Genomic DNA, 19734 nt, shown 5'->3' on the forward strand with positions numbered 1-19734 from the left:
AGCTAAAGAAACTAAAGAAAAAAAACTATCCTAGTATAGCCTCTTTTCTCTTTAGTCAATTTGGCTTATTAATAGCAAAATTTGACCTATTTTGTTGACCAAAATGCCCTTGAATGAGCTTCTCCTGATTGATGCTTCAGTTGGACAAACATTACCACTGGTGTCATTTTTTGTCCTCTAACGACAGTGATATCACGATACCCAGGGTTAGATATCGCGATGTCGTCGTCAGTTTTGAAATGAGGTGTTTTCTTGTTACATGAATATCGCGATACCCAAGGAGGATATTGCGATACCAATATAACTTGCTTTAATTCGAGATTGGTGGGAATATTATGATTCCACTACTTCTGAGTTGTGATACCCTTACTTTGGTGATGTTTTTACACAATTTCAGGCTTTTGACAGATACTTACAACACTCAATCAAACGTTAGGGCCCCCAATGGCACAATTGGTCAATTTACACTTATTCAATTGAAAACCTAAAAAGTACTGAAAACTACGAAAAAGACACAAATTGCTCGAAAATAAGCTCCTTAAGTATAACAGGGAATCCTAATTTGAAATATCAAATTACAACATATTATAAGCAGTGGAATATATGACCAATAGGACTAGGAGGAGTTACACTAGGCTGTGACTAAGGCATCGCATCTGTCGGAGGGACCAGAGTGGCTGGAGGAACAATTCCTGCTGGTGCAGCAAGAGTGGTAGAGTTGGAGGCTAGAGAGTTTTTTAGGGCCTTTACTAGTTGTTTTAGGTGGGGAAAAAAATGCTTGCATATTGCAGCTTAGTTCCAGCAAAAATAAAGTTAGAAGAAGGGGCCTATACAGAGCCCAAGCCAGTAGAAGAGTTGACTTGGTCAATTGGATTATTGATATGGTTGGCTTGATTAGTTGGGGTACCACTTTGGGATTAAGAAGTCATGTTGTCTACGCTTACAACACCAATTGTTGATACTTACAATAATAAGAAATTACGAAAGAGAGGAGAACAATTGCTGAGAAGGTCGATTCACCCAGTTGAGGCGGTAAGCTAAAGGGTATAGAGAATGGAGGTAAAAATTGTTTGAAAGTTGAGTACAGAGAGAGTGTATCCTCCTAAAGTTGATCATTTCTTTATCATTCTTAAAGGTATTTATAGGCAAGGGTTCTGCGTAATATGGTGTTAACGTGTTGGATTTGTCTTTTAACCATCATTATTGAGAGCTTGAGAGAGATGTTTGTGGCAGGACATATCCTGCTGTTCATTCTAACTTCAATGGGATAAAGCAGTTGAACCCACGAGATGTTTGGTGACCAAATAACTTCATGTTCCTAATGAAGATCAGGCCATCCGTTGTTCAGATAATTCTCTTGGGAGGGTAAGTTCATAGGTGACCTCACGGCTTGCTAATGACAGGCTTACTGCTCAAGCATCTTTCAAACTTGACACGTTTTTTTATCGCGGATGGGAGTATAATAAGTATAATCGTGTTTCATTTTAAAGTTAGATTTAACATAAAAGTCGAATAGTTAAATTCATTCTATTTTTTATTTATTAAAAATAATTTTGATTTTCATTATTGAATTCAAATTTGAAAATGAAATATAATAAAAGTAGACTATGCATTTTATAAAGTAAAATCATGAGATTAACAATACCTCATAAATAGGATTTGAATTTCTACAGTTTGAACAACATAATGAATAAACCTTTAGTCAATATCTGTTTTAATTTAAGATTAAAGTAAAGATTGAAAATAACCTAAAGAAAGGCAAGGAGTATGATCATGTGGCCAGATTGGCATGCTGATGGTGATCCAAATATTAAATGTTTTTTGCATAATTATGCTACACCTAGACGGCAGATCAATGAGATTAAGGCTTTGAAGTTGCAGGATGGTACATGGTGTATGATGAAGAGAAGCTTCACGGTGTCATAATTTCTTTTTTCTGTAATTTATATAGACGGTCAATGTCCTTACATAAAGGTATAGCTGTTGGTATATTTTTAAAATATATATAGTGTTTTAATAGTTACAGATAAAAAGTTATAACTAATCAAAATTTATATTACTTAGTTATTAACAAATATTTATAATTACTCAACTAGATATCTATTGAATAATTATTTATTATTACAGATATGACTATCCATTTGAATAGTCATTTAGGCTTCATTGTATTTTCGAGGTTTATTTAAAAAGTAACTCTTTCATACACCATAATATAAGTGGGGGCAAATAGAATTTTGAAGAAAGTGACATTGTTACACTCCTTGAAGCATTCACTAATTTCTCATAAATTTATATTTAACCTCACCAAAAATACTCGGTACACGACCGATTCCCATGACTTCCAAGAGAGAATATTGAATGACTATGGAGGAGCTAAGGATGATTCAATTCAAGATGGCTCCTTTAAAGGCGTTAGGTGTTGATGTCCTTCATGTCTAGTTATATTAGAGTAAGTGGAGTACATCGGGCCTTCAATTATTAAGATGACTGAAGAGGTCTTCAACATAGGTGATATAGAAGAATTTATAAAGAAAACTTTACTGGTCTTGATTCTGAAAGTGACGATGCAGAAGACATTTCACAATTTAGACCGATCAACTTATGTACGGTGTCATATAAGAGTCTTACAAAAGTGATAATTAACTTACCAAAACCCATCATGCCAAAATTGGATGTCAAATTAAGCAAGTTTTGTTGCAAGAAAACGTAGTGAGGCTTTGGGATATAAGGAAAGAATGGATGTTTATGAAAGTTGATTTCGAGAAAGCATATGACAAAATTCGGTGAAATTATATGGAGGAATGTCTTTTTGATGTTGGTTTGTCGATAGCTTTGGTTCAGAACGTTATGCATTGTGTTAGAGTTGTGTGACCCAAATTCTAAGAGATTGCTTGCAAGTCAAGTTAAATAAAAATATATTTTATTTCTAGAATATTTAGTATTTATTAGTATAATATATTTAGCATGTATTAGCATAGTTTATTTGACCTACTAATTTAGCCTATAAATAGGCTATTTTACAACCTTAGAAATACACACCCATTAGATATTAGAACTCATAACACATTTAGAGAATTTTGTGTTTACGTTTTGAGGGTTCTCTTTTTTCAGGTTTTCGGGATTTAGTTTTTATCTCCATTTTTTGTACTCTTCGTTCTTTTGCCATTATACTAAAACTATCTTTGCTCATGGTTTTTTATCCTCTTTGGAGGGGTTTTTTCACGTTAAATTTGTGTGTTCAATTTCTTAATTTATTCCGTTATTTTTTTTACTTGTTACTTAATCGGGTCGATTCCTATCAAGTGGTATTAGAGCTAGTTCAATTTTCATATATCAGCCCGTTCAGAGATGGCAGCAACAAGGTTTGAAATTGAGAAGTTCGATGGTGAGACAAATTTCAATCTACGGAAAGTTCGGATGATGGCAATTCTAGTTCAAACAGGCTTGAAAAAGGTTGTTAGTAGGAAAAAGCCTGAGAATCTAAATCAAACAGAATGTGAAGAGTTGATGAAAAGGCCTTGTCTACAATCCAATTGTGCCTCGCAAATACGGTATTGCAGGAGGTATTGATGGAGAAAACCTCATCCGCATTGTGGAAAAGGTTAGAAACTCTTTATGCGACTAAGTCTCTGGCTAACCGTTTAGTGTTGAAACAATGTCTATTTATGTTTTGCATGAACGAAGGTGAGCTTCTTAGAGATCATATCAGTCAATTCATTACTCTTTTAAATGATTTAAAGAACGTTGAGGTTCATATTGACGATAAAGATCAGGCTATGCTATTATTGTGCTCTTTACCCCCTTCATACAAGTCTTTCAAGGAAACACTGATTTATGGTAGAGACAAACTCTCGTTCAAAGATGTGAATGGTCATTTGTTGAGTAGAGACAAACTCGACAATGAGTTTGGCTTGGATATCAAGGCAGATAGGCAACCTTCCGTTTTGGTAGCATCAAAGAAACGAGACAAAAGGTGTCGCTATTGTAAAAAATTAGGTCACGTTAAAGTAGATTGTTATAAACTGCGAAATAAAAGAGTTGCTGAGAGTAACGAGGAAGATGTAGCTGGTGCTAATTTGGCCAATGAAGGCGGTGATGATTTCTTGTTAGTGTCAACGAGTGATAACTCCAAGCTCACGTCTGGGTGGATCCTAGATTCGAGATGTTCTTTCCACATGTGTCCCAATAGAGAATGGTTCTCCACATACAGTTCGGTTGAAGGTGGAGTTGTGCGTATGGGAAACGATTCATCTAATAAGGTAATTGGTATTGGTACTGTTAAAATTAAGGTACACGATGAGACGATTAGGACACTCTCAGATGTCAGGTATGTACCTGATTTACGAAAGAATCTCATCTCCTTGAGTATTTTAGACTTGAAAGGATGCAAAATCAACATTGAGTCGAGCGACATTAAAGTATCTCGTGGAGCTCTCGTTTTGTTAAAAGGTAAAAAAATGGCAGTCTTTATATTCTGGAAGGTTCTACAGTGACCGGTAAAATCGGACGTCTCTTGTCCTTTACGGAGTTGAAGTCAACTCATTTGGAGCGGAGGCAACTTGGTCATAAGAGGAAAAATGTTATGACCGTTTCGTTGAAGAAAGATTCTCTTTTAGATGCAGGTTTTGAAAAGTTAAGGCACTGTATTCATGAAAATCAGACCCGAGTTAGTTTTGATTTGGCAGTGCACAAGTCGATGGCTAGAAATCTTCCAGCTTCTAAACATAGATTTGACTCAGTTAATTCCCTACATAGTTCAAGATAGGCTCGTGGCGGGCTTTGGCAAAGATGGCATTGAAAGAATTCGTGTCAATGTGAAGATTATTAGAGTTGTGTGACCAAAATTCTAAGAGATTGCTTGCAAGTCAAGTTAAACAAAAATATATTTTCTTTCTAGAATATTTAGTATTTATTAGTATAATATATTTAGTATTTATTAGCATAGTTTATTTGACTTACCAATTTAGCCTATAAATAGACTTTTTTACAACCTTAGAAATACACACCCATTAGTTATTAAAACTCATAACACATTTAGAGAATTTTGTGTTTACGTTTTGAGGGTTCTTTGTTTTCGGGTTTTCAGGATTTAGTTTTTATCTCCATTTTTTGTACTCTTCGTTCTTTTGCCATTATAGTAAAATTATCTTTGCCCATGATTTTTTATCCTCTTTGGAGGGTTTTTCCACGTTAAATTTGTGTGTTCAATTTTTTAATTTATCTACTATTTTTTTTACTTATTGCTTAATCAGATCGATGTATATCCACAACATCAATGCAAACGGAATGGTCAGCTCACTGGCAATTTTAAGCCTTAGAAAAGTGTAGGATAAGGATATCTCGGCCAACAATCTGTTACCCCAGTTCTATTTCTACTCTGGTCATAAAGCGAATGCAAAGGAAAAAAAAAAAAAAAACTCTACAAATATGGAGGAGAGTATGGTGTCAGATATTAGTCATTTTATTGGGATTCCAGAAAGTCGATGACTTGAGTGTTTATCTTGGCCATTGATTAAGTTAAAAATAAGCTTAGTGGGTATAATGCGAAATTACTATTGATGGCTGGTGGAATGACTTCAGCTAAATCTATTCTTCTCGCTATCCCTAGCTATTTCATACAGAGCACATTTATTCCGATGAGAGTCAGTAAGGAAATAGAAAGGATAGCGCGAGAGTTTGTCTGGGATGCATCGAATGGAAAACGAAAATATCACTTGTGAAATGGGATCAGTGTAGACCAGCGGTGTAAAATGGGGGTCTGGGATTATGGTGTTTGGTCACTCAAAATAAAGCTTTCATGAGAAGATGAGGTATAGTCGTATTACCAAAACTGATCGAATGTGGGTTAACATTCTTCGAAATAAGTATAAAGTTGATGCAATATACCCTAACCATATTAGTAGAGCAAACTGCTCTATTTTTTTTTCTTGTGACGGGGACTTAAGAAGATTTGGAGTGAATTAAAGGAAAATGTTTGGTGGACAGTGGGTGATGTGAAAAGCATTAGATTTTGGCATGATGTATGGACTGCGGAATTGGGCTGTTCGATGAACCCTGAGATTCAGTCTGCTGGAAAAATGGGAGACCCTTACTTATGTGACATGGTTGCCATGCAAGAACAATGGAATTGAGATTTTCCGAGACAATGCGTTCACCAATCAAGAGTGAGCTGGGAATGTCGAAGGGTGAAGCTGACTAGGGTACATTTTTTTGGTGTTGTAATCTGGAATTTGTGGAAAAAGGGGAATAATAGCTTCATTCAGCATGCAAATTAATGAGTTAATAGCCAAGTGCTACAATTGGACGCTAAGTATCATGCACGCTGCGACATTTTCTAAAACTGTTAACGTCAATGGCGTCATGCAGTTGGGTGGTGAGCGGTTTTCCATTGGAGGCATAACTAGGGATGATAAAGGGCGATGGGCCGAGGGTGGAGCACATGATTCTTACAGGATAGGAAGTGGCCTGGAGTCGAGGTTTTCGAAAGGTGATCATTGAAAGCTATAGCTCACAGGTAGTCTCAGCTATTAACAACAAAATGGCTCCTGCATCATTAACACTTCTTCGAAGAATGCAGGATGTTTATATAATATATATCTATATTTGAATATATATATATATATATAAAAACACCCTCCAAACATATAAAAATCTTTGAAAAGTTAAACATAATTATACCCAGTACTCACCTGAATCCAACTATCATAGCCCTAAACTTCTTGTCAGAAATAAGATACATTTAAATAGGATTTTTTATTACAAGTAACTCAAAAATAAGAAACATCTCCACGAAAGTTCTTCATTCACCGGTAGCAGGACATGTAACACACTCAACCTCAATATATGTCAGTTTTTGATGTTTGAATCCAAATTTGTACTCAATCAGAAATGCGACATATTTATAGTAATTCCCACTTTCCCAGTATTACAGTGTACTATACAATACCTTCATTTCGACACATACCTCTCATGGTGAACCATGAAACTCGTTTTACATTGTCTTTGAGATTTTTCATGTTATCTTGGTCCAGAGAGCTCCATTGCAGGGACCAACAAGGAAGAGTCATCGGTTAGGTCAGAGTATCTTTCTGAAGAAGAGAACTCATTGGCTCTGGACCTGTTTGGTTCAGCTCTATGTGACGCTTCCCACCTCTCGGCTAGCCCATCACCTTCTAGCATCCGTACCACTTCTGACATCTTGGGTCTTTGACTTGGATGGTTCTGAACGCACAAAAGAGCCACTCGAACCATTTCTTCAACCTCAATCCTATCGTAGTTATTTTTCAGATCCTTGTCAACTAGCAACTCTAGTTTCTTTTCTTGATGAATTTTTATTACCTACAAAATTAAACAATAACCAACTATATTAGATTATCCGGATTGGGGTTCAATTGTTAGATACAAGTACGTAAGTAGATATTGTTAGATTAGCTCACCCAGTCAAGAATGGCTCCTTTCTGGTTAGCTGTTTTCCCGACTTGGAGAGCCCTGAGTCCAGAAATGAGCTCAAGTAAAAGGATACCGAACCCAAAAACATCTGTCTTCTCAGAGGATTGACCGGTTGATAGATATTCAGGGGCTATATGTCCCACGGTGCCTCTCACTGCTGTTGTCACATGTGACTCCTGATGATCCAACAACTTAGCCAACCCAAAGTCACCAACAATGGCCTCACAATCATCATCCAGAAGTATATTTGCGGCCTTAACATCCCGATGAATTATCTTGGGGTCACACTGCTCGTGCAAATACAGTAACCCCCTTGCTGCTCCTAATGCAATTCTTTTCCTCGTTCCCCAATCCAGTGCTGGTTTGGCTGCAATCACACACAAGTTACAACATTATTCTCGACTAAATTCTGACATCTATGTTGCTCAGACTCTTCATTGAAGTACCTTTGAGCCGAGTGGCAACGCTTCCATTAGACATGTAAGGATAAACCAGAAGCCTCTCCGTTGCAGTGATGCAAAACCCATAGAGACGAAGGAGGTTGCGGTGAACTGCTAAGCTTATGAGTTCTACTTCAGTTTGAAACTGGATTTCACCTCCAGCTGCACTTCCATCTTTAAGCCTCTTCACAGCCACGACTGTTCCATCCTGCAAATACCCTTTATATACATATCCAAATCCTCCTTTCCCTACTAAGTTCCTGCTGCTGAAATTGTTAGTCGCCACCAGAAGTTCCTTGAAATGGAACCTCTTCAAGTTTCCAAGACAAATTTCTTCCCTACGTTGTTCTGAGATGATTTTTTTTTTAACATGTTTTGATAGAGACAAGTTAGCCCTTTTTCATGTATATAAACAATGTAAATATAGTTTTTTACTAACCATTAACGTCGAAGAAGATTTGCTGGTTGTGTCTTTGTCTCCACCACAGAAGGAAACCAAAGCCAAGAATAAGTAGGAAAATGGAGGCAAGAGTTGAGCCAAGGGCTAAAGCAATTTTATGGCTCTTGGATCTTCCCGAAGGTTTTGAGTCTAAAGAAAAACACAGAAATATGATGCCAGATTGATAGAATTAAACAATCATGCTAATGTTGGAGAAACTAGTGATGGCAAATTTTAGAATAATTAGCATGTTTTAACTTGGAAACTAAAAATTAAACTCAACAGTACGGCACGTCGAATGTGTACTAGCTCAATTGACATCGATGATGGTACAGATTCTTTGAGATTAAAGGTTCTACAAAGCATTAAAGCTGGGATCTTGATTTTTTAAGTAGGGGTTGATGAATTGAAAAAAAACAGCATATTGAACAGAGAATTCAAGATTTGGACAAATGAAGAAACATTGAATGGGGGAGGATTGTTCTTACTCTGTGAATTATTTGAGGAAAGAGACAATTGCATTGGTCTTGTTCTGGAACAGTCTTGTCCAGTCCCCACACCACAACTCAATGGGTTTCCCACAATGCTGTGTCAACTAAAAGATATGTAAGAAAATAATAAAAGAATCATGCTTTAGACAGGGCAAATTAACACAGTAAGACGAGAGCTAAACTCAAACTTACTTGAATGTTGTTGTAGGCAATTCCGGAACTGGACCATTCAAATTATTGAAAGACAAGTCCCTGTAAAACCAGACACATCCCACATATCGTTGGAAATTATCGTACTCTGTCTGATAAATCAATCAGTTTTGGAAATAAAAAATATAACAGGATTTTATGAATTACAGGAAAGTGAGCTGTGTCATGTTTGCCAAAGGGGAAGGGATTGCTCCTGACAGACTGTTGTTATTCAGCCTCCTGGAATCATTCAAACAAAACCAAACCAATCATATTCAAAATAATTTAACTGTAGATACTTGAGATCGAGAAAAGCTTGTTTAAAACAACTCATGTTTAGAATAGCCTCTGTTTAAATATAAGCTGTCTTAAACTGTTCTTGTTCAAAACAACTCATGTTCAGAACCTGTTTGGATACTTACAGGTATTGCAGGCTTTTTAGGTGAGATAGAGTGCCGGGAATTTGACCATTGAAACGGTTGTTAGAAAGATCAAGTGTTTTAAGCTTTGAAAGCTTCCCTAATTCCGATGGTATATTCCCTGATATATTGTTATTCTGAAGGTTCCTGTAAAAGCAAAAACATTCATTGCATACGGAATTCATAAACTAAATCACAATTTGACAGATGAATTGATAATTGATACTTACACAAGCTGGAGATTTGTCAAGTTCCCAATGGTAGGGGCAAGATTACCAGACAGATTCTGGCTTGGGGCTTCTCTGTAATAATAATAATAATAAAAAGAACATTTGAACCAACGTCAGATATTGTTTTGTCTGAATCTGTAGTAGTGTTTGAAGCTTTGTAATATATTCATTTGAACTTAACATCAAATACTTACAGGGCAGTGACTAGACCATCACTAGAACAAGTGATCATGTTCCAAATGCAAGGATCAACAGCAGTGTCATCCCAATTGCCAAGAGCTCCATGTGGATCAACCAGGAAAGCTTTTATGCCCATTAAAGCTTGCACTGAAGAAACAAAAACAATCATTTTCCTACTTAAAATTTTACGCTTATTTTTTTTTTCAATACAAACAACCATGTGGTTTCAGTTACCTTCAAAGTTAACACCTTTTGGTGAAAGCAATCCAAATGCAGAACTCCACAAGCAGACCAAAGCCACACAATTCAAAACAAACTTGTCTTTCCTTAACCCCATTGCATCAGCAGTTGTTGCAGTTCCAAGAAAGAAAGACAAGAGGACAGGCTCTTGTAAGAAAAAACAGGTTTTTGTTGTTCTTGGTGGTGGTGGTTTTATGCAGCCTTTTTTTTTATTTTAGTTTTTTATGTTTTTTACATGAGGAGCCAAGAAGGTGAGGACCCCCTGGTTCCTATAAAAGGACAGAATTTGAAATGAGTCTCAAACTTTCAGTGAGAACCATGGAAAACCAAACACTTTGATCAGTGACATGGCTGCCACTGGTTCAAATAAAAAGCTGAGATAAAGAATATATGAAAGCTAAGTTACACTGACCAAATACAGATGATTTCAAATGATGTTTTGATAAAGAGAAAAATAAATTCTTTCAATCATGCACTTATTTATGGAATTGGATATTTTGAGAAATTTCTCAATTTGTAAAGCTAAGTGAAGTATTAACTGTTAAGCACTGTAAATTATATAATAATTGAATGCTTAATCAAAATTCTTTCTTTTAATTTTACTAGGTGGAGTTAGGCAGGTACTCTGGCCTAACATTCCCTCAGCTTGGCCATTTTCTGTAAAAATAATTAGCTAAAAATACTTATCCACAAACCATAAAATTTAAAATTTTTTTCCTTTATGTACCAAATAAGAATCCAAAATATAAGATAGTATATTTAATCCTCATTTTGTATAATATTCATATATAAATTAAGAAAATATTATTTTTCTTTTTGGTAATCTGGAATAGGAAGGTGATGCTAAAAATGACATTCAAGTTTTAGGAAGCATAATCTTATCATTATGAGCACTGCCTAATAATAATAATAGAGACCTTTGTTTGTGTGAACTATTTCACACTATTCTTTTTAATCCATTATTGTTGTCTTGGGTGTCTCATTTGTCAATCGGAAGAGCACTTAACCTTATACTTTAATAATTCCAAGCTTCGATAATATGATTAATCAAGTTATTTACTATCAAAATGTTTTTAAGTTATATTTACCCATACTTTTTTATAATACGTTTTAAATGAAAACATTTTTAAATTATTCGAATTCAACAAACAAATCTTAGTTAAAACGACCTAAAAAGACAATCCCAAGTGGTAAACCAGAAAACCAAATCCAAAGTGCTTTTTTTAGACATAGACATGTCATGGATACAGAGGTGCTTAGTTTTATGGTTTGGAAGTGGTTTTTCAGACCTCACAAAGGCCATTGGTGTACTCATTTGGACAATATTCTTTGTCCAATATTGAAACTAAATATTCCCATGAATTAATGGCTACCATCAACTTCTAAAACACATGAAAATTGCATTCCAACCATTGAGAAGGAAGATCCAAGTTAGATAGAAGGGGGGTCATGCTTAGGGTTCCCCGCATGAGAAAAGTGACTACTTTTACATTACAATTCTAAAGAGGAAAAATTTTATAGGATTACTTGTCTCCTTAGCTTAATATAACCAGTGGATTAAAGACACCTTTATAGCAGCTATATATATATCTTCCAATCATTAGTCCCCACCACTTAATGACCCTTCCTCTTTAATAGATTCTTTATATAATACGATAAAGATATTGCGACTTTCACTTAAATTTCAATTTAGTTAATTCATAGAGGAGAATGACACCGGTTCGGTTTTATTTTAGAAATATATATATATGTATGTAGTATTTTGAATTTTAAAAAATTAAATTAAATGTTAATAATCCCTTGACCTAATGGCAAGAGTATTAATATATAGGCATAATAATTTGGGTTGGGTTCTGTTGATAGTAGGTATCGACAAAGGAGGAGACATGGAAGAGGTAATGGTGGTTTGGTGGAGACCGGTTCACCCAATAAGGGCAAAGAGCTGGAGGAGTTAAGGAAGTTGGGATGCTAGAACACAAAGGAGAGGGATGAGGGTTGTATGGTGGCTAGGATGCTTAAAAGTCAACTTTTCTTCCTCGAGTGTGAGGAGTATTGATAGGGAAAGTTTCGTGTTTAGTGGTGTTGCCATGGTGCACTTGCTATCAAGTTATCATTGTTGGACACATGGAGAGGATTTTTATGATGGGACACATTCTGTCATTCCTTTTGACTCATGGTGCAGAGTGGTTAAGCCCACGTGGGTTTGGTGGCCTAGAGAGATTTTGAACAAAAAAGCAAGTGCCAAGTGAAGACTTTCTATAGAAAGCAGGTGGTTACCTCGCAAGGATGATTGGCTAGGGCCCTTCCAGAGAAGACGAAAGGTTAGCTAAAGTGAAGCTTTTTGGATTATCAGTCTGCTAGTGACTGGTCGATTAATTGCAAGTGGAAGGACATCTTTTGTGTGGCATGTTATGCTGCCACGTGTCTCAGGCCGAAGGAGATATAACAAATCTCAAGTAACCCCATTACCCACTCCCAATTATAAAAAAATTTAATTTAATTTAATTAATTTAATTAAATTGAATATATTTTTATGTTAGTTGAACTTAATCAAACATTTGCTTTCATTTTTGGGTTTATTTTTCAACTTTATTTTTAATATCTATGAAGGTTTCTTTGGTCACTCTCAAATTTGATATTAAACAAGTTGGTTTCGCTTAAAAAGATCGGAGTTATTTAATCCTTGTCAATTTAGTAAGTGAGTAACGAATGACAATTAATCATGACAATTAATTTTTTCATCAAATATACATAATTTTGATTGATATAATAGTAAATTAAGCCATCAATATTTACAAATTTTGTTAATTAAATCCTTTTTTTTTAAATTTAAAAAATTTAAAATTTTAAAAAAAAAATTCAAAAAGAATATATGAAAAAACCTTAAGCTTCAAAAAATATATAAAAATAGAATTTATAAACTTTGAGGGTCAAATTTGTTATCATACCAATCAAAATTATGTAAAATTTACAAAGAATATTAATATTGTAATTAATTATCCTTATATGTTCACTTTCGAGATTGATAGAGATGACTTTGACTTCGATTTTTTTTAAATGGAATAATTTACTCGATATCAAAATTAGAAGGAACAAACTAATATTTACCCAAGCATATGTTACATATTTAGAGTCAATTTTATATGTTTATTCTTATACTGCAAATTTTTTTCCTTGAGGGAAATGGTTGCATATATTATATTTGAGGTTTTTCTTCATAACTGATCTAAAAAAATTGATTATTTATAAAAATGACCCGGTTGCAAAATATTGTAAAAAAATGACATGTTTTTTACCGTGCATGTCGGTGCCGACTATCTCATCCCGGGTACCACCTTCCATCATCCCCTAATAAATTTTCGATAATTGACCGGTCTATAAAAAAATGACTTTTTTGTGTCAGTACCGTGTTCGCTGGCACTCGAATGTATTTCTTTCAAATATACTTAAAAAATACTGGTATTTTGGGATTAAAAAAATATTTTAATAAGTTTCGGTGTTCACATTGCCGACAATGTTTCAAATTAAATTTTTTTTTTGCTTCTTTGGTGTTGGCGTTCTCTTTGCCGGCACCGATGTGGCTTTTGAATTTTTTTAAACCGGTTAAGAATCGTTTAAACTAGGTTAAAAATTGGTTAGACCAGGTGAAAAAACCAGTTAAATCAGAGAACACTTATATGTTATAATATTGGGTATATATTCCTTCTACAAAAACCAACTTGATTCTTCTTTTTCAAGCCTTGGACAATGTGACTCCTAAGCCTTAAGTTGCATGAGAAGAGAGATTTGAAGAAAATAATGCAATCTCAAAAGAGAAGTGATCGCGTGATTTCGTGATAGGTTTTAAATATTTATAATTAATTGTTCTTGAAACTAACTATTATCGCGATGTAGGCAAGTGTACTTATCAAATAGTAGTATAGTTTTATCAAGACCGGATTGTCGAACCCAAAGGAACAAAAAGTACTAGTAATGACTGTCTTTTTATTATCTAGCCTAAGAATAATGGGGTTTTGTTTTAACTAACTAATTATCTAAACTAAGAACTCATACAGAATAGAATTGGGGAATTGCTTTTAGGAAAATCGATTGACCTAAAACAATACCTAAGGAAAAATCCAACAAGACTGTACTTGTTATTCTGGCTGCGAATCGGATGGTTTATTCATTTAACTTGTTCCGTAGAGATCCTAAAGTTATGCTATTATCCCTATTTAAGACTAATAACGTCTAATCTCTAGATTGAATAATTGAGACCTTTCTCTAATTAACACCCTAGGGTTGCATTAACTCGATCTATGGATCCCCTTATTAGGTTTCACCCTAATCCGGCAAAATCTTGTCACCCTATGTCTAGACGCACAATCAACTCCGCTTAATTATGAAAAATGTACTCTTAGACAAGGTCTATTCCTCCTCTGGATAAGAGCTTATCTTGAATCAGTATCCTGAGATATCAAAACAAGAATTAAGAACACATAATTAAGAACAAGTTAAATATTTATCATATAATTCAGAAAATAATAACAAGATTCGTCTTAGGTTTCATTCCCCTTAGGTATTTAGGGAATTTACTTCATAACTAAATAAGAAAACATCTCAGAATAATAAAGAATACAAAACATAAAGAAAACCCAAAACTCCTAAAGGGGAATTGAGGAGAGATCTTCAGTCTTAATGATGAATCTGGCTTCTGAGATGGATCAATCGGCTTTCTTGGGGTAATTCCTTACCCTTACTCTGTGTGTCCCTTTTCTCCTCTTCTAGGGTGTATTTATAGGCTTTGGAATGCCTATGAGCCCTCAAAAGTGGCCTTTTCCGAATTGGACTCAACTTGGGCTCGACAGGGACATGCCCGTATGTCATGCCCGTGTGCGATTATTTTAGGCCGTGTTCGAGCCTGTTAGAATGGCACGGGCGTGTGTTCCACACGTGTGAGTCTTGCTTCGATTCTACCAGATTGACACGGCCGTGTGGTCTGCCCGTGTGAGGAAGTCCAGGCCGTGTTGATTTCGTACTTTGGCCCATTTTCTCCATTTTTGGCTCGTTTCTCGTTCCTTTCGCTCTCTATGCTCTCTTAAGTATAAAACATGAAATTAAAGCATTAGGAGCATTGAATTCACCAATTCTAATAGGAAATCATCCATAAAATGCGTTAAACATGAGGTAAAAATATGTATAAATTACGATTTATCAAATACCCCCACACTTAAGCATTTGCTTGTCCTTAAGAAAAATCCTCAACCCATAATTAAAATAAATTCTTCTCAACTTATAATTTCTATCGATAATATCTCAAAATAATCCATAGGTAATCATACATTGAGAATTCAATTAAAAGAACATAAAAGTTTCAAACATTCCAAGTTGAGTATTTAATTATGCAAACATAGGTGTCTCCCCTCATCTGAGTAATTACCTTTGATTCAGAATATCACAGAGTTTCACATCCTCACTAAAGATTCACTCAAATCACTCGAGGTGGTTAAGGACAATAAATGAAGCACCCAATAGCCAATAATGAAAAGTCATTACCATAGGTTTGCATGGAAATCAAATCTCCACCACTATAATTTAAGATGATACATCAATCAAAAGGTCTTTAGAGGGTTGTAGTGAGGCTTGGTTAGGGGGTGTAGTCACAAGCTGAAAGAAAAGGTTAAAATTAAAATTGAATTGAAAGATTACCTAACTAGAAAAAGAGTTAATATCACTTGTGTACAACAGAGCTTCTTCTTAGAGTATGGGATTACTAATGTCTATACATAATTTTATTATTATTATTTTTTTAAGAACAAGTTAAATAACATAGGCTAACTTATTACAGACAAGACATAGCTACGCAATTTCTTCAACTCAAATCTCAACAAAAATAGGGATCAAATTAATTTAGGGGATTTCAACAATAATGGGTTAAGGGTTAATATTAAGGTTAATATAAGGAATGGTTTGTTAGGCTCAAAAATATTGAGGTTAATCGTGGAGGTAGGCTTTTCATGGCATGAGTGGGTTAATCCTAAGTGCCTTAATCATTTTGACATATCAAATCAAATGGTGTGGTCTCGACATGATTAATCAGGCAAGTTCTAGAATAACAGTTCAATATTGACGCACTCAAAGCAATAATAAAAGTGAGCATGAAAGAATTAATAGATGCTCAAAAGACTCAAAAATCTCACAAAAATTATGGCTTTTTGATGTTTAGACTCGTGAATTCCAATTTAAAGTAATACCTAGACTTGGGGCAACAACCTATAATTTTAAATTCTTAAAAATCAACTTATCATGCTTGATTCTCTAATGTCTTAAAGTTTAAACAATCAATGCATAAATCCCTATGTTTTAATTCAAGATATATCAATCAAAATCATAAATCAATTAAAATTTATCTTAAATATGATATGAGAGCTTTTCAAGAGAACAAGGTGATCATTCAAGGATTTTTCTGATAATGAAATGAATGCCCCTACACTTAAGATGTACATTGCCCTCAATGTACTAAGATATATATTTTAGAATATAAAAATAAGATAGGGAGAGAAGTGAAACTTCCTGAATTAAGAATGGATGATATTATTGGATTGGCGAGATCGAGTATTAGAAATAAAGCTGGAGGGCATGATTAAAAGAGAGTTAAGGGAATAATCTGATAGTAGTGATAAAGATAGTGTTTAAAAAAAATAAATGAATCTTAAAAACTTAATAAAAAAAATAAGATAAAAAATCTAATTTTTCAAGTGGCATGGCCGGTGCACACGCCCATGTGGATCGTGTCCCGTCCGTGTTCGTCGCGAATTGAGATGTCGTCACACGGCCTTATAGCAAGCCCGTGTGTCTAGGCCGTGTGGCTACATGATCATGTCGCACGACCGTGTGTTATGTGGTTCACTTCTTCCACGATCGTGTAGCTATGCACATGCCCATGTTCTTTTGTTATTGTTGTCCGTGATCATTGATGTTTCCCAGTTTCAACCACGGTTCTTCCACACGGGCGTGTCGCACGCTCGTGTTGTTTTGGTAGGCTCAACCACGGCAATGTCGCATGGCCATGGTGTTTTATTGTAGCCCATGTTTGGGGATATCTTTGCCCTGTTTTCACACGGCCATAAGCATGCCCGTGTTGTTGGCTGTGTTTCTGTGGAAAGCCTGTATTCAAGTGCTCCGTTAGTAAGGTAGGTGTTAAAGACTAAATTTTAAAGAAGTTAATACAGTGAGTGCTCGGGTTACCTCCCGAGAAGCGCTTATTTATAGTCTAAGCTCGACTTACCTTTCCATTGAATGGTCATGGTGGTTCGAGGAGTTTATACTTCTCATTTCTGCTATCAATCTCATCAAAATAGGGTTTTAAATGAGTGTTGTTTACCTTAAAAGTGCCGAACTTGGGGTGACTTACCTCGATTGTACCGAATGGAAAAATACTAAGTAGCATAAGAGGGATTTCTTCATCCGTTCTGGCAGTGACAATGTGAGGATCTACGGTATCTAATAAGACTTTATCACCAACCTTAAGTTGATCTAGAAAGGTATCGAGCTCATTTTGGCGCAGTTTTGGTTTATCGTGTGTTCTCAGTTTATGTGTTTGCCATTCATCGAGCTTCTCTATGTGTAGTCTTCGTTCCTCGTGAGTAGGTCCTCTATTATTGTTTGAGAATGACTCATGTGCTTCCTTCAGACTCATTTCTTACAAAGTAGGTTGCACCATATTATTAGTTTTTGTAGAATGGTTTAAATGATCACCTTCAATTTCCGATGTGTTGCCAGAATTACGAGCTTGAAGGGTTATTGTTTCGTCTCCCACCCGGAGTGTGAGTTCACCTGTGCCAACATCAATGATCATTTTAGCAGTTGCTAAAAATGGCCTTTCTAGAATTAAGGGAGTGTTGCTATCCTCTTCTATGTCTAGAAAAATAAAGTCAACGGGAAATATAAATATATCAATTTTAACTAGCACATCTTCAATAATACCCCTAGGGAATCTAATAGCTTTATTTGCTAATTGAATGCTCATCCTAGTCTGTTTGGGTTTCTCGAGACCTAGTTGCTTAAACATTTTGTAAGCCATGACATTGATACTAGCCCTTAAATCAGCTAATGCATTATTAACATCTAAACTACCAATTAAACAAGGAATCATAAAACTCCCTAGATCTTGTAGTTTGTTGGGTAGTTTATTTTGGAGAATAGCTGAGCAAACTACGTTCAGCTCCACATGCGACGTCTCATCCAACTTCTGCTTATTTGCTAAAAGCTCCTTTAAAAATTTCATTGCGTTTGGCATCTGCGATAGAGCTTCAATAAATGGTAAGTTAATATGTAATTTTTTTAAAAGTTTAAGGAATTTACCAAATTGTTCATCTGAGTGGTCTTTCCTTGTCGCGTTGGGGTATGGCACATGAGGTTTATATTCGACAGTCACTGGTTTGTTTTTATTATAATCTACCTCACCTTTACCTTTGCTTACCAATGTTTCTTGCCTCGGTTCTGGCTCAGGCTCAACGACTCCTTCTTCATTTTGAACATTAATTGCGTTGAGCTGTTCCCTTGGGTTAGGTTTAGTATTACTTGGCAGGCTACCTTGTGGTCGTTCGAAGATTAGTTTAGAAAGCTGGCCTATCTGAGTTTCGAGCCCTTGGATTGACGCTTGTTAATTTTTAAGTGCTGTTTCAGTGTTCTGAAAGCGGGTTTCTGATACCGAGATAAACTTTGTGAGCATCTCTTCAATTTTCAGCATCTTTTCCTGTTGATAGGGTGGCTGTTGGTAGCCCGGAGGTGGTCACTGATTTCCTTAGCCTCTCTATGAGAAATTAGGGTGGTTCCTCCAACCTTCATTATAAGTGTTACTATATGGATTGTTTTGAGGTCGAGGATTATTACCCATGTAACTTATTGCTTGTTATCCATGTTGTGGCCATAAGGTTGGTATTCCGAATGGCTTGTTCCACCTCCACTTGCTTCGCACTGTATTATTAGATGAACCTGTGAAGAACTAAGAAAACCATCATTTTTTTATTCAAGAGTTCTACCTGATTAGAGAGCATGGTGACCGAATCGACGTTATAAACACCGGCTGTTTTGGTTGGCTTTGTCCTCATGACTTGCCATTGATAGTTATTCAGTGACATTTCCTCTACGAAATCATAAGCATTTTCAGGTGTTTTATTATTGATGGTTCCGCCAGTAGCTGCGTCAACCATTTGTCGAGTCGAAGGATTCAGGCCGTTATGGAATGTTTAAACCTAAAGCCAAAGCGGTAACCCATGGTGGGGGCACCTTCTCAAAAGGTCCTTGTACCACTCCCATGCATTGTAGAGTGTTTCTAAATCCATCTGCACAAAAGAAGAGATATCATTACGTAATTTAGCTATTTTAGCAGGCGAAAAATATTTTAATAAAATTTTTTCTATCATTTGCTCCCAAGTAGTAATTGACCCTCGTGGTAACGAGTTCAACCACTGTTTAGCTTTGTTCCTCAATGAAAAGGGAAACAACTGAAGACGTATAGCATCATCAGAAATGCCATTGATTTTAAATGTATCGCATAGTTCTAAAAAATTTGCTAAGTAAGCGTTGGGATCTTCATCCTGCAAACCATCAAACTGAACAAACTGTTGTATCATTTTAATTGTGTTAGGTTTCAGTTCAAAAGTATTTACAGCT

General features: G+C 35.5%; 1 protein-coding gene and 1 non-coding gene across 2 annotated transcripts; one reads left to right on the plus strand and one right to left on the minus strand.

The window, feature by feature from the left end:
• Positions 1 to 6734: 6734 nt before the first annotated feature.
• On the minus strand, positions 6735 to 10498 carry LOC107957202 (protein NSP-INTERACTING KINASE 2). Its single transcript, XM_016892657.2, has 11 exons — positions 10072 to 10498; positions 9852 to 9984; positions 9658 to 9729; positions 9431 to 9574; positions 9177 to 9248; positions 9012 to 9071; positions 8817 to 8914; positions 8329 to 8478; positions 7896 to 8237; positions 7437 to 7816; positions 6735 to 7338 (listed from the first exon to the last, which is right to left on the minus strand). Exons 1-11 carry the CDS (start codon positions 10172 to 10174, stop codon positions 7018 to 7020), a joined length of 1875 nt encoding a protein of 624 aa, XP_016748146.1. The 5' UTR covers positions 10175 to 10498; the 3' UTR covers positions 6735 to 7017.
• An 8831-nt stretch (positions 10499 to 19329) lies between these two features.
• LOC121230061 (small nucleolar RNA R71) lies at positions 19330 to 19436 on the plus strand. Its single transcript, XR_005928013.1, has one exon. It is a non-coding gene; the product is annotated as a small nucleolar RNA R71 (small nucleolar RNA).
• Positions 19437 to 19734: the final 298 nt, after the last annotated feature.

Source organism: Gossypium hirsutum, chromosome A05, assembly GCF_007990345.1.
Source record: "Gossypium hirsutum isolate 1008001.06 chromosome A05, Gossypium_hirsutum_v2.1, whole genome shotgun sequence".
NCBI classification, from domain to species: domain Eukaryota; kingdom Viridiplantae; phylum Streptophyta; class Magnoliopsida; order Malvales; family Malvaceae; genus Gossypium; species Gossypium hirsutum.

Excerpts from the sequence above, each read along its gene's own strand:
- LOC107957202 (XM_016892657.2), bottom strand. The coding sequence starts at position 10,174 with ATGGGGTTAAGGAAAGACAAGTTTGTTTTGAATTGTGTGGCTTTGGTC. Across the intron at positions 9,249-9,430 it reads CTAAAAAGCCTGCAATACCT|GAGGCTGAATAACAACAGTC; the intron begins GTAAGTATCCAA and ends GAATGATTCCAG. Across the intron at positions 8,238-8,328 it reads AATCTTCTTCGACGTTAATG|AACAACGTAGGGAAGAAATT; the intron begins GTTAGTAAAAAA and ends AAATCATCTCAG.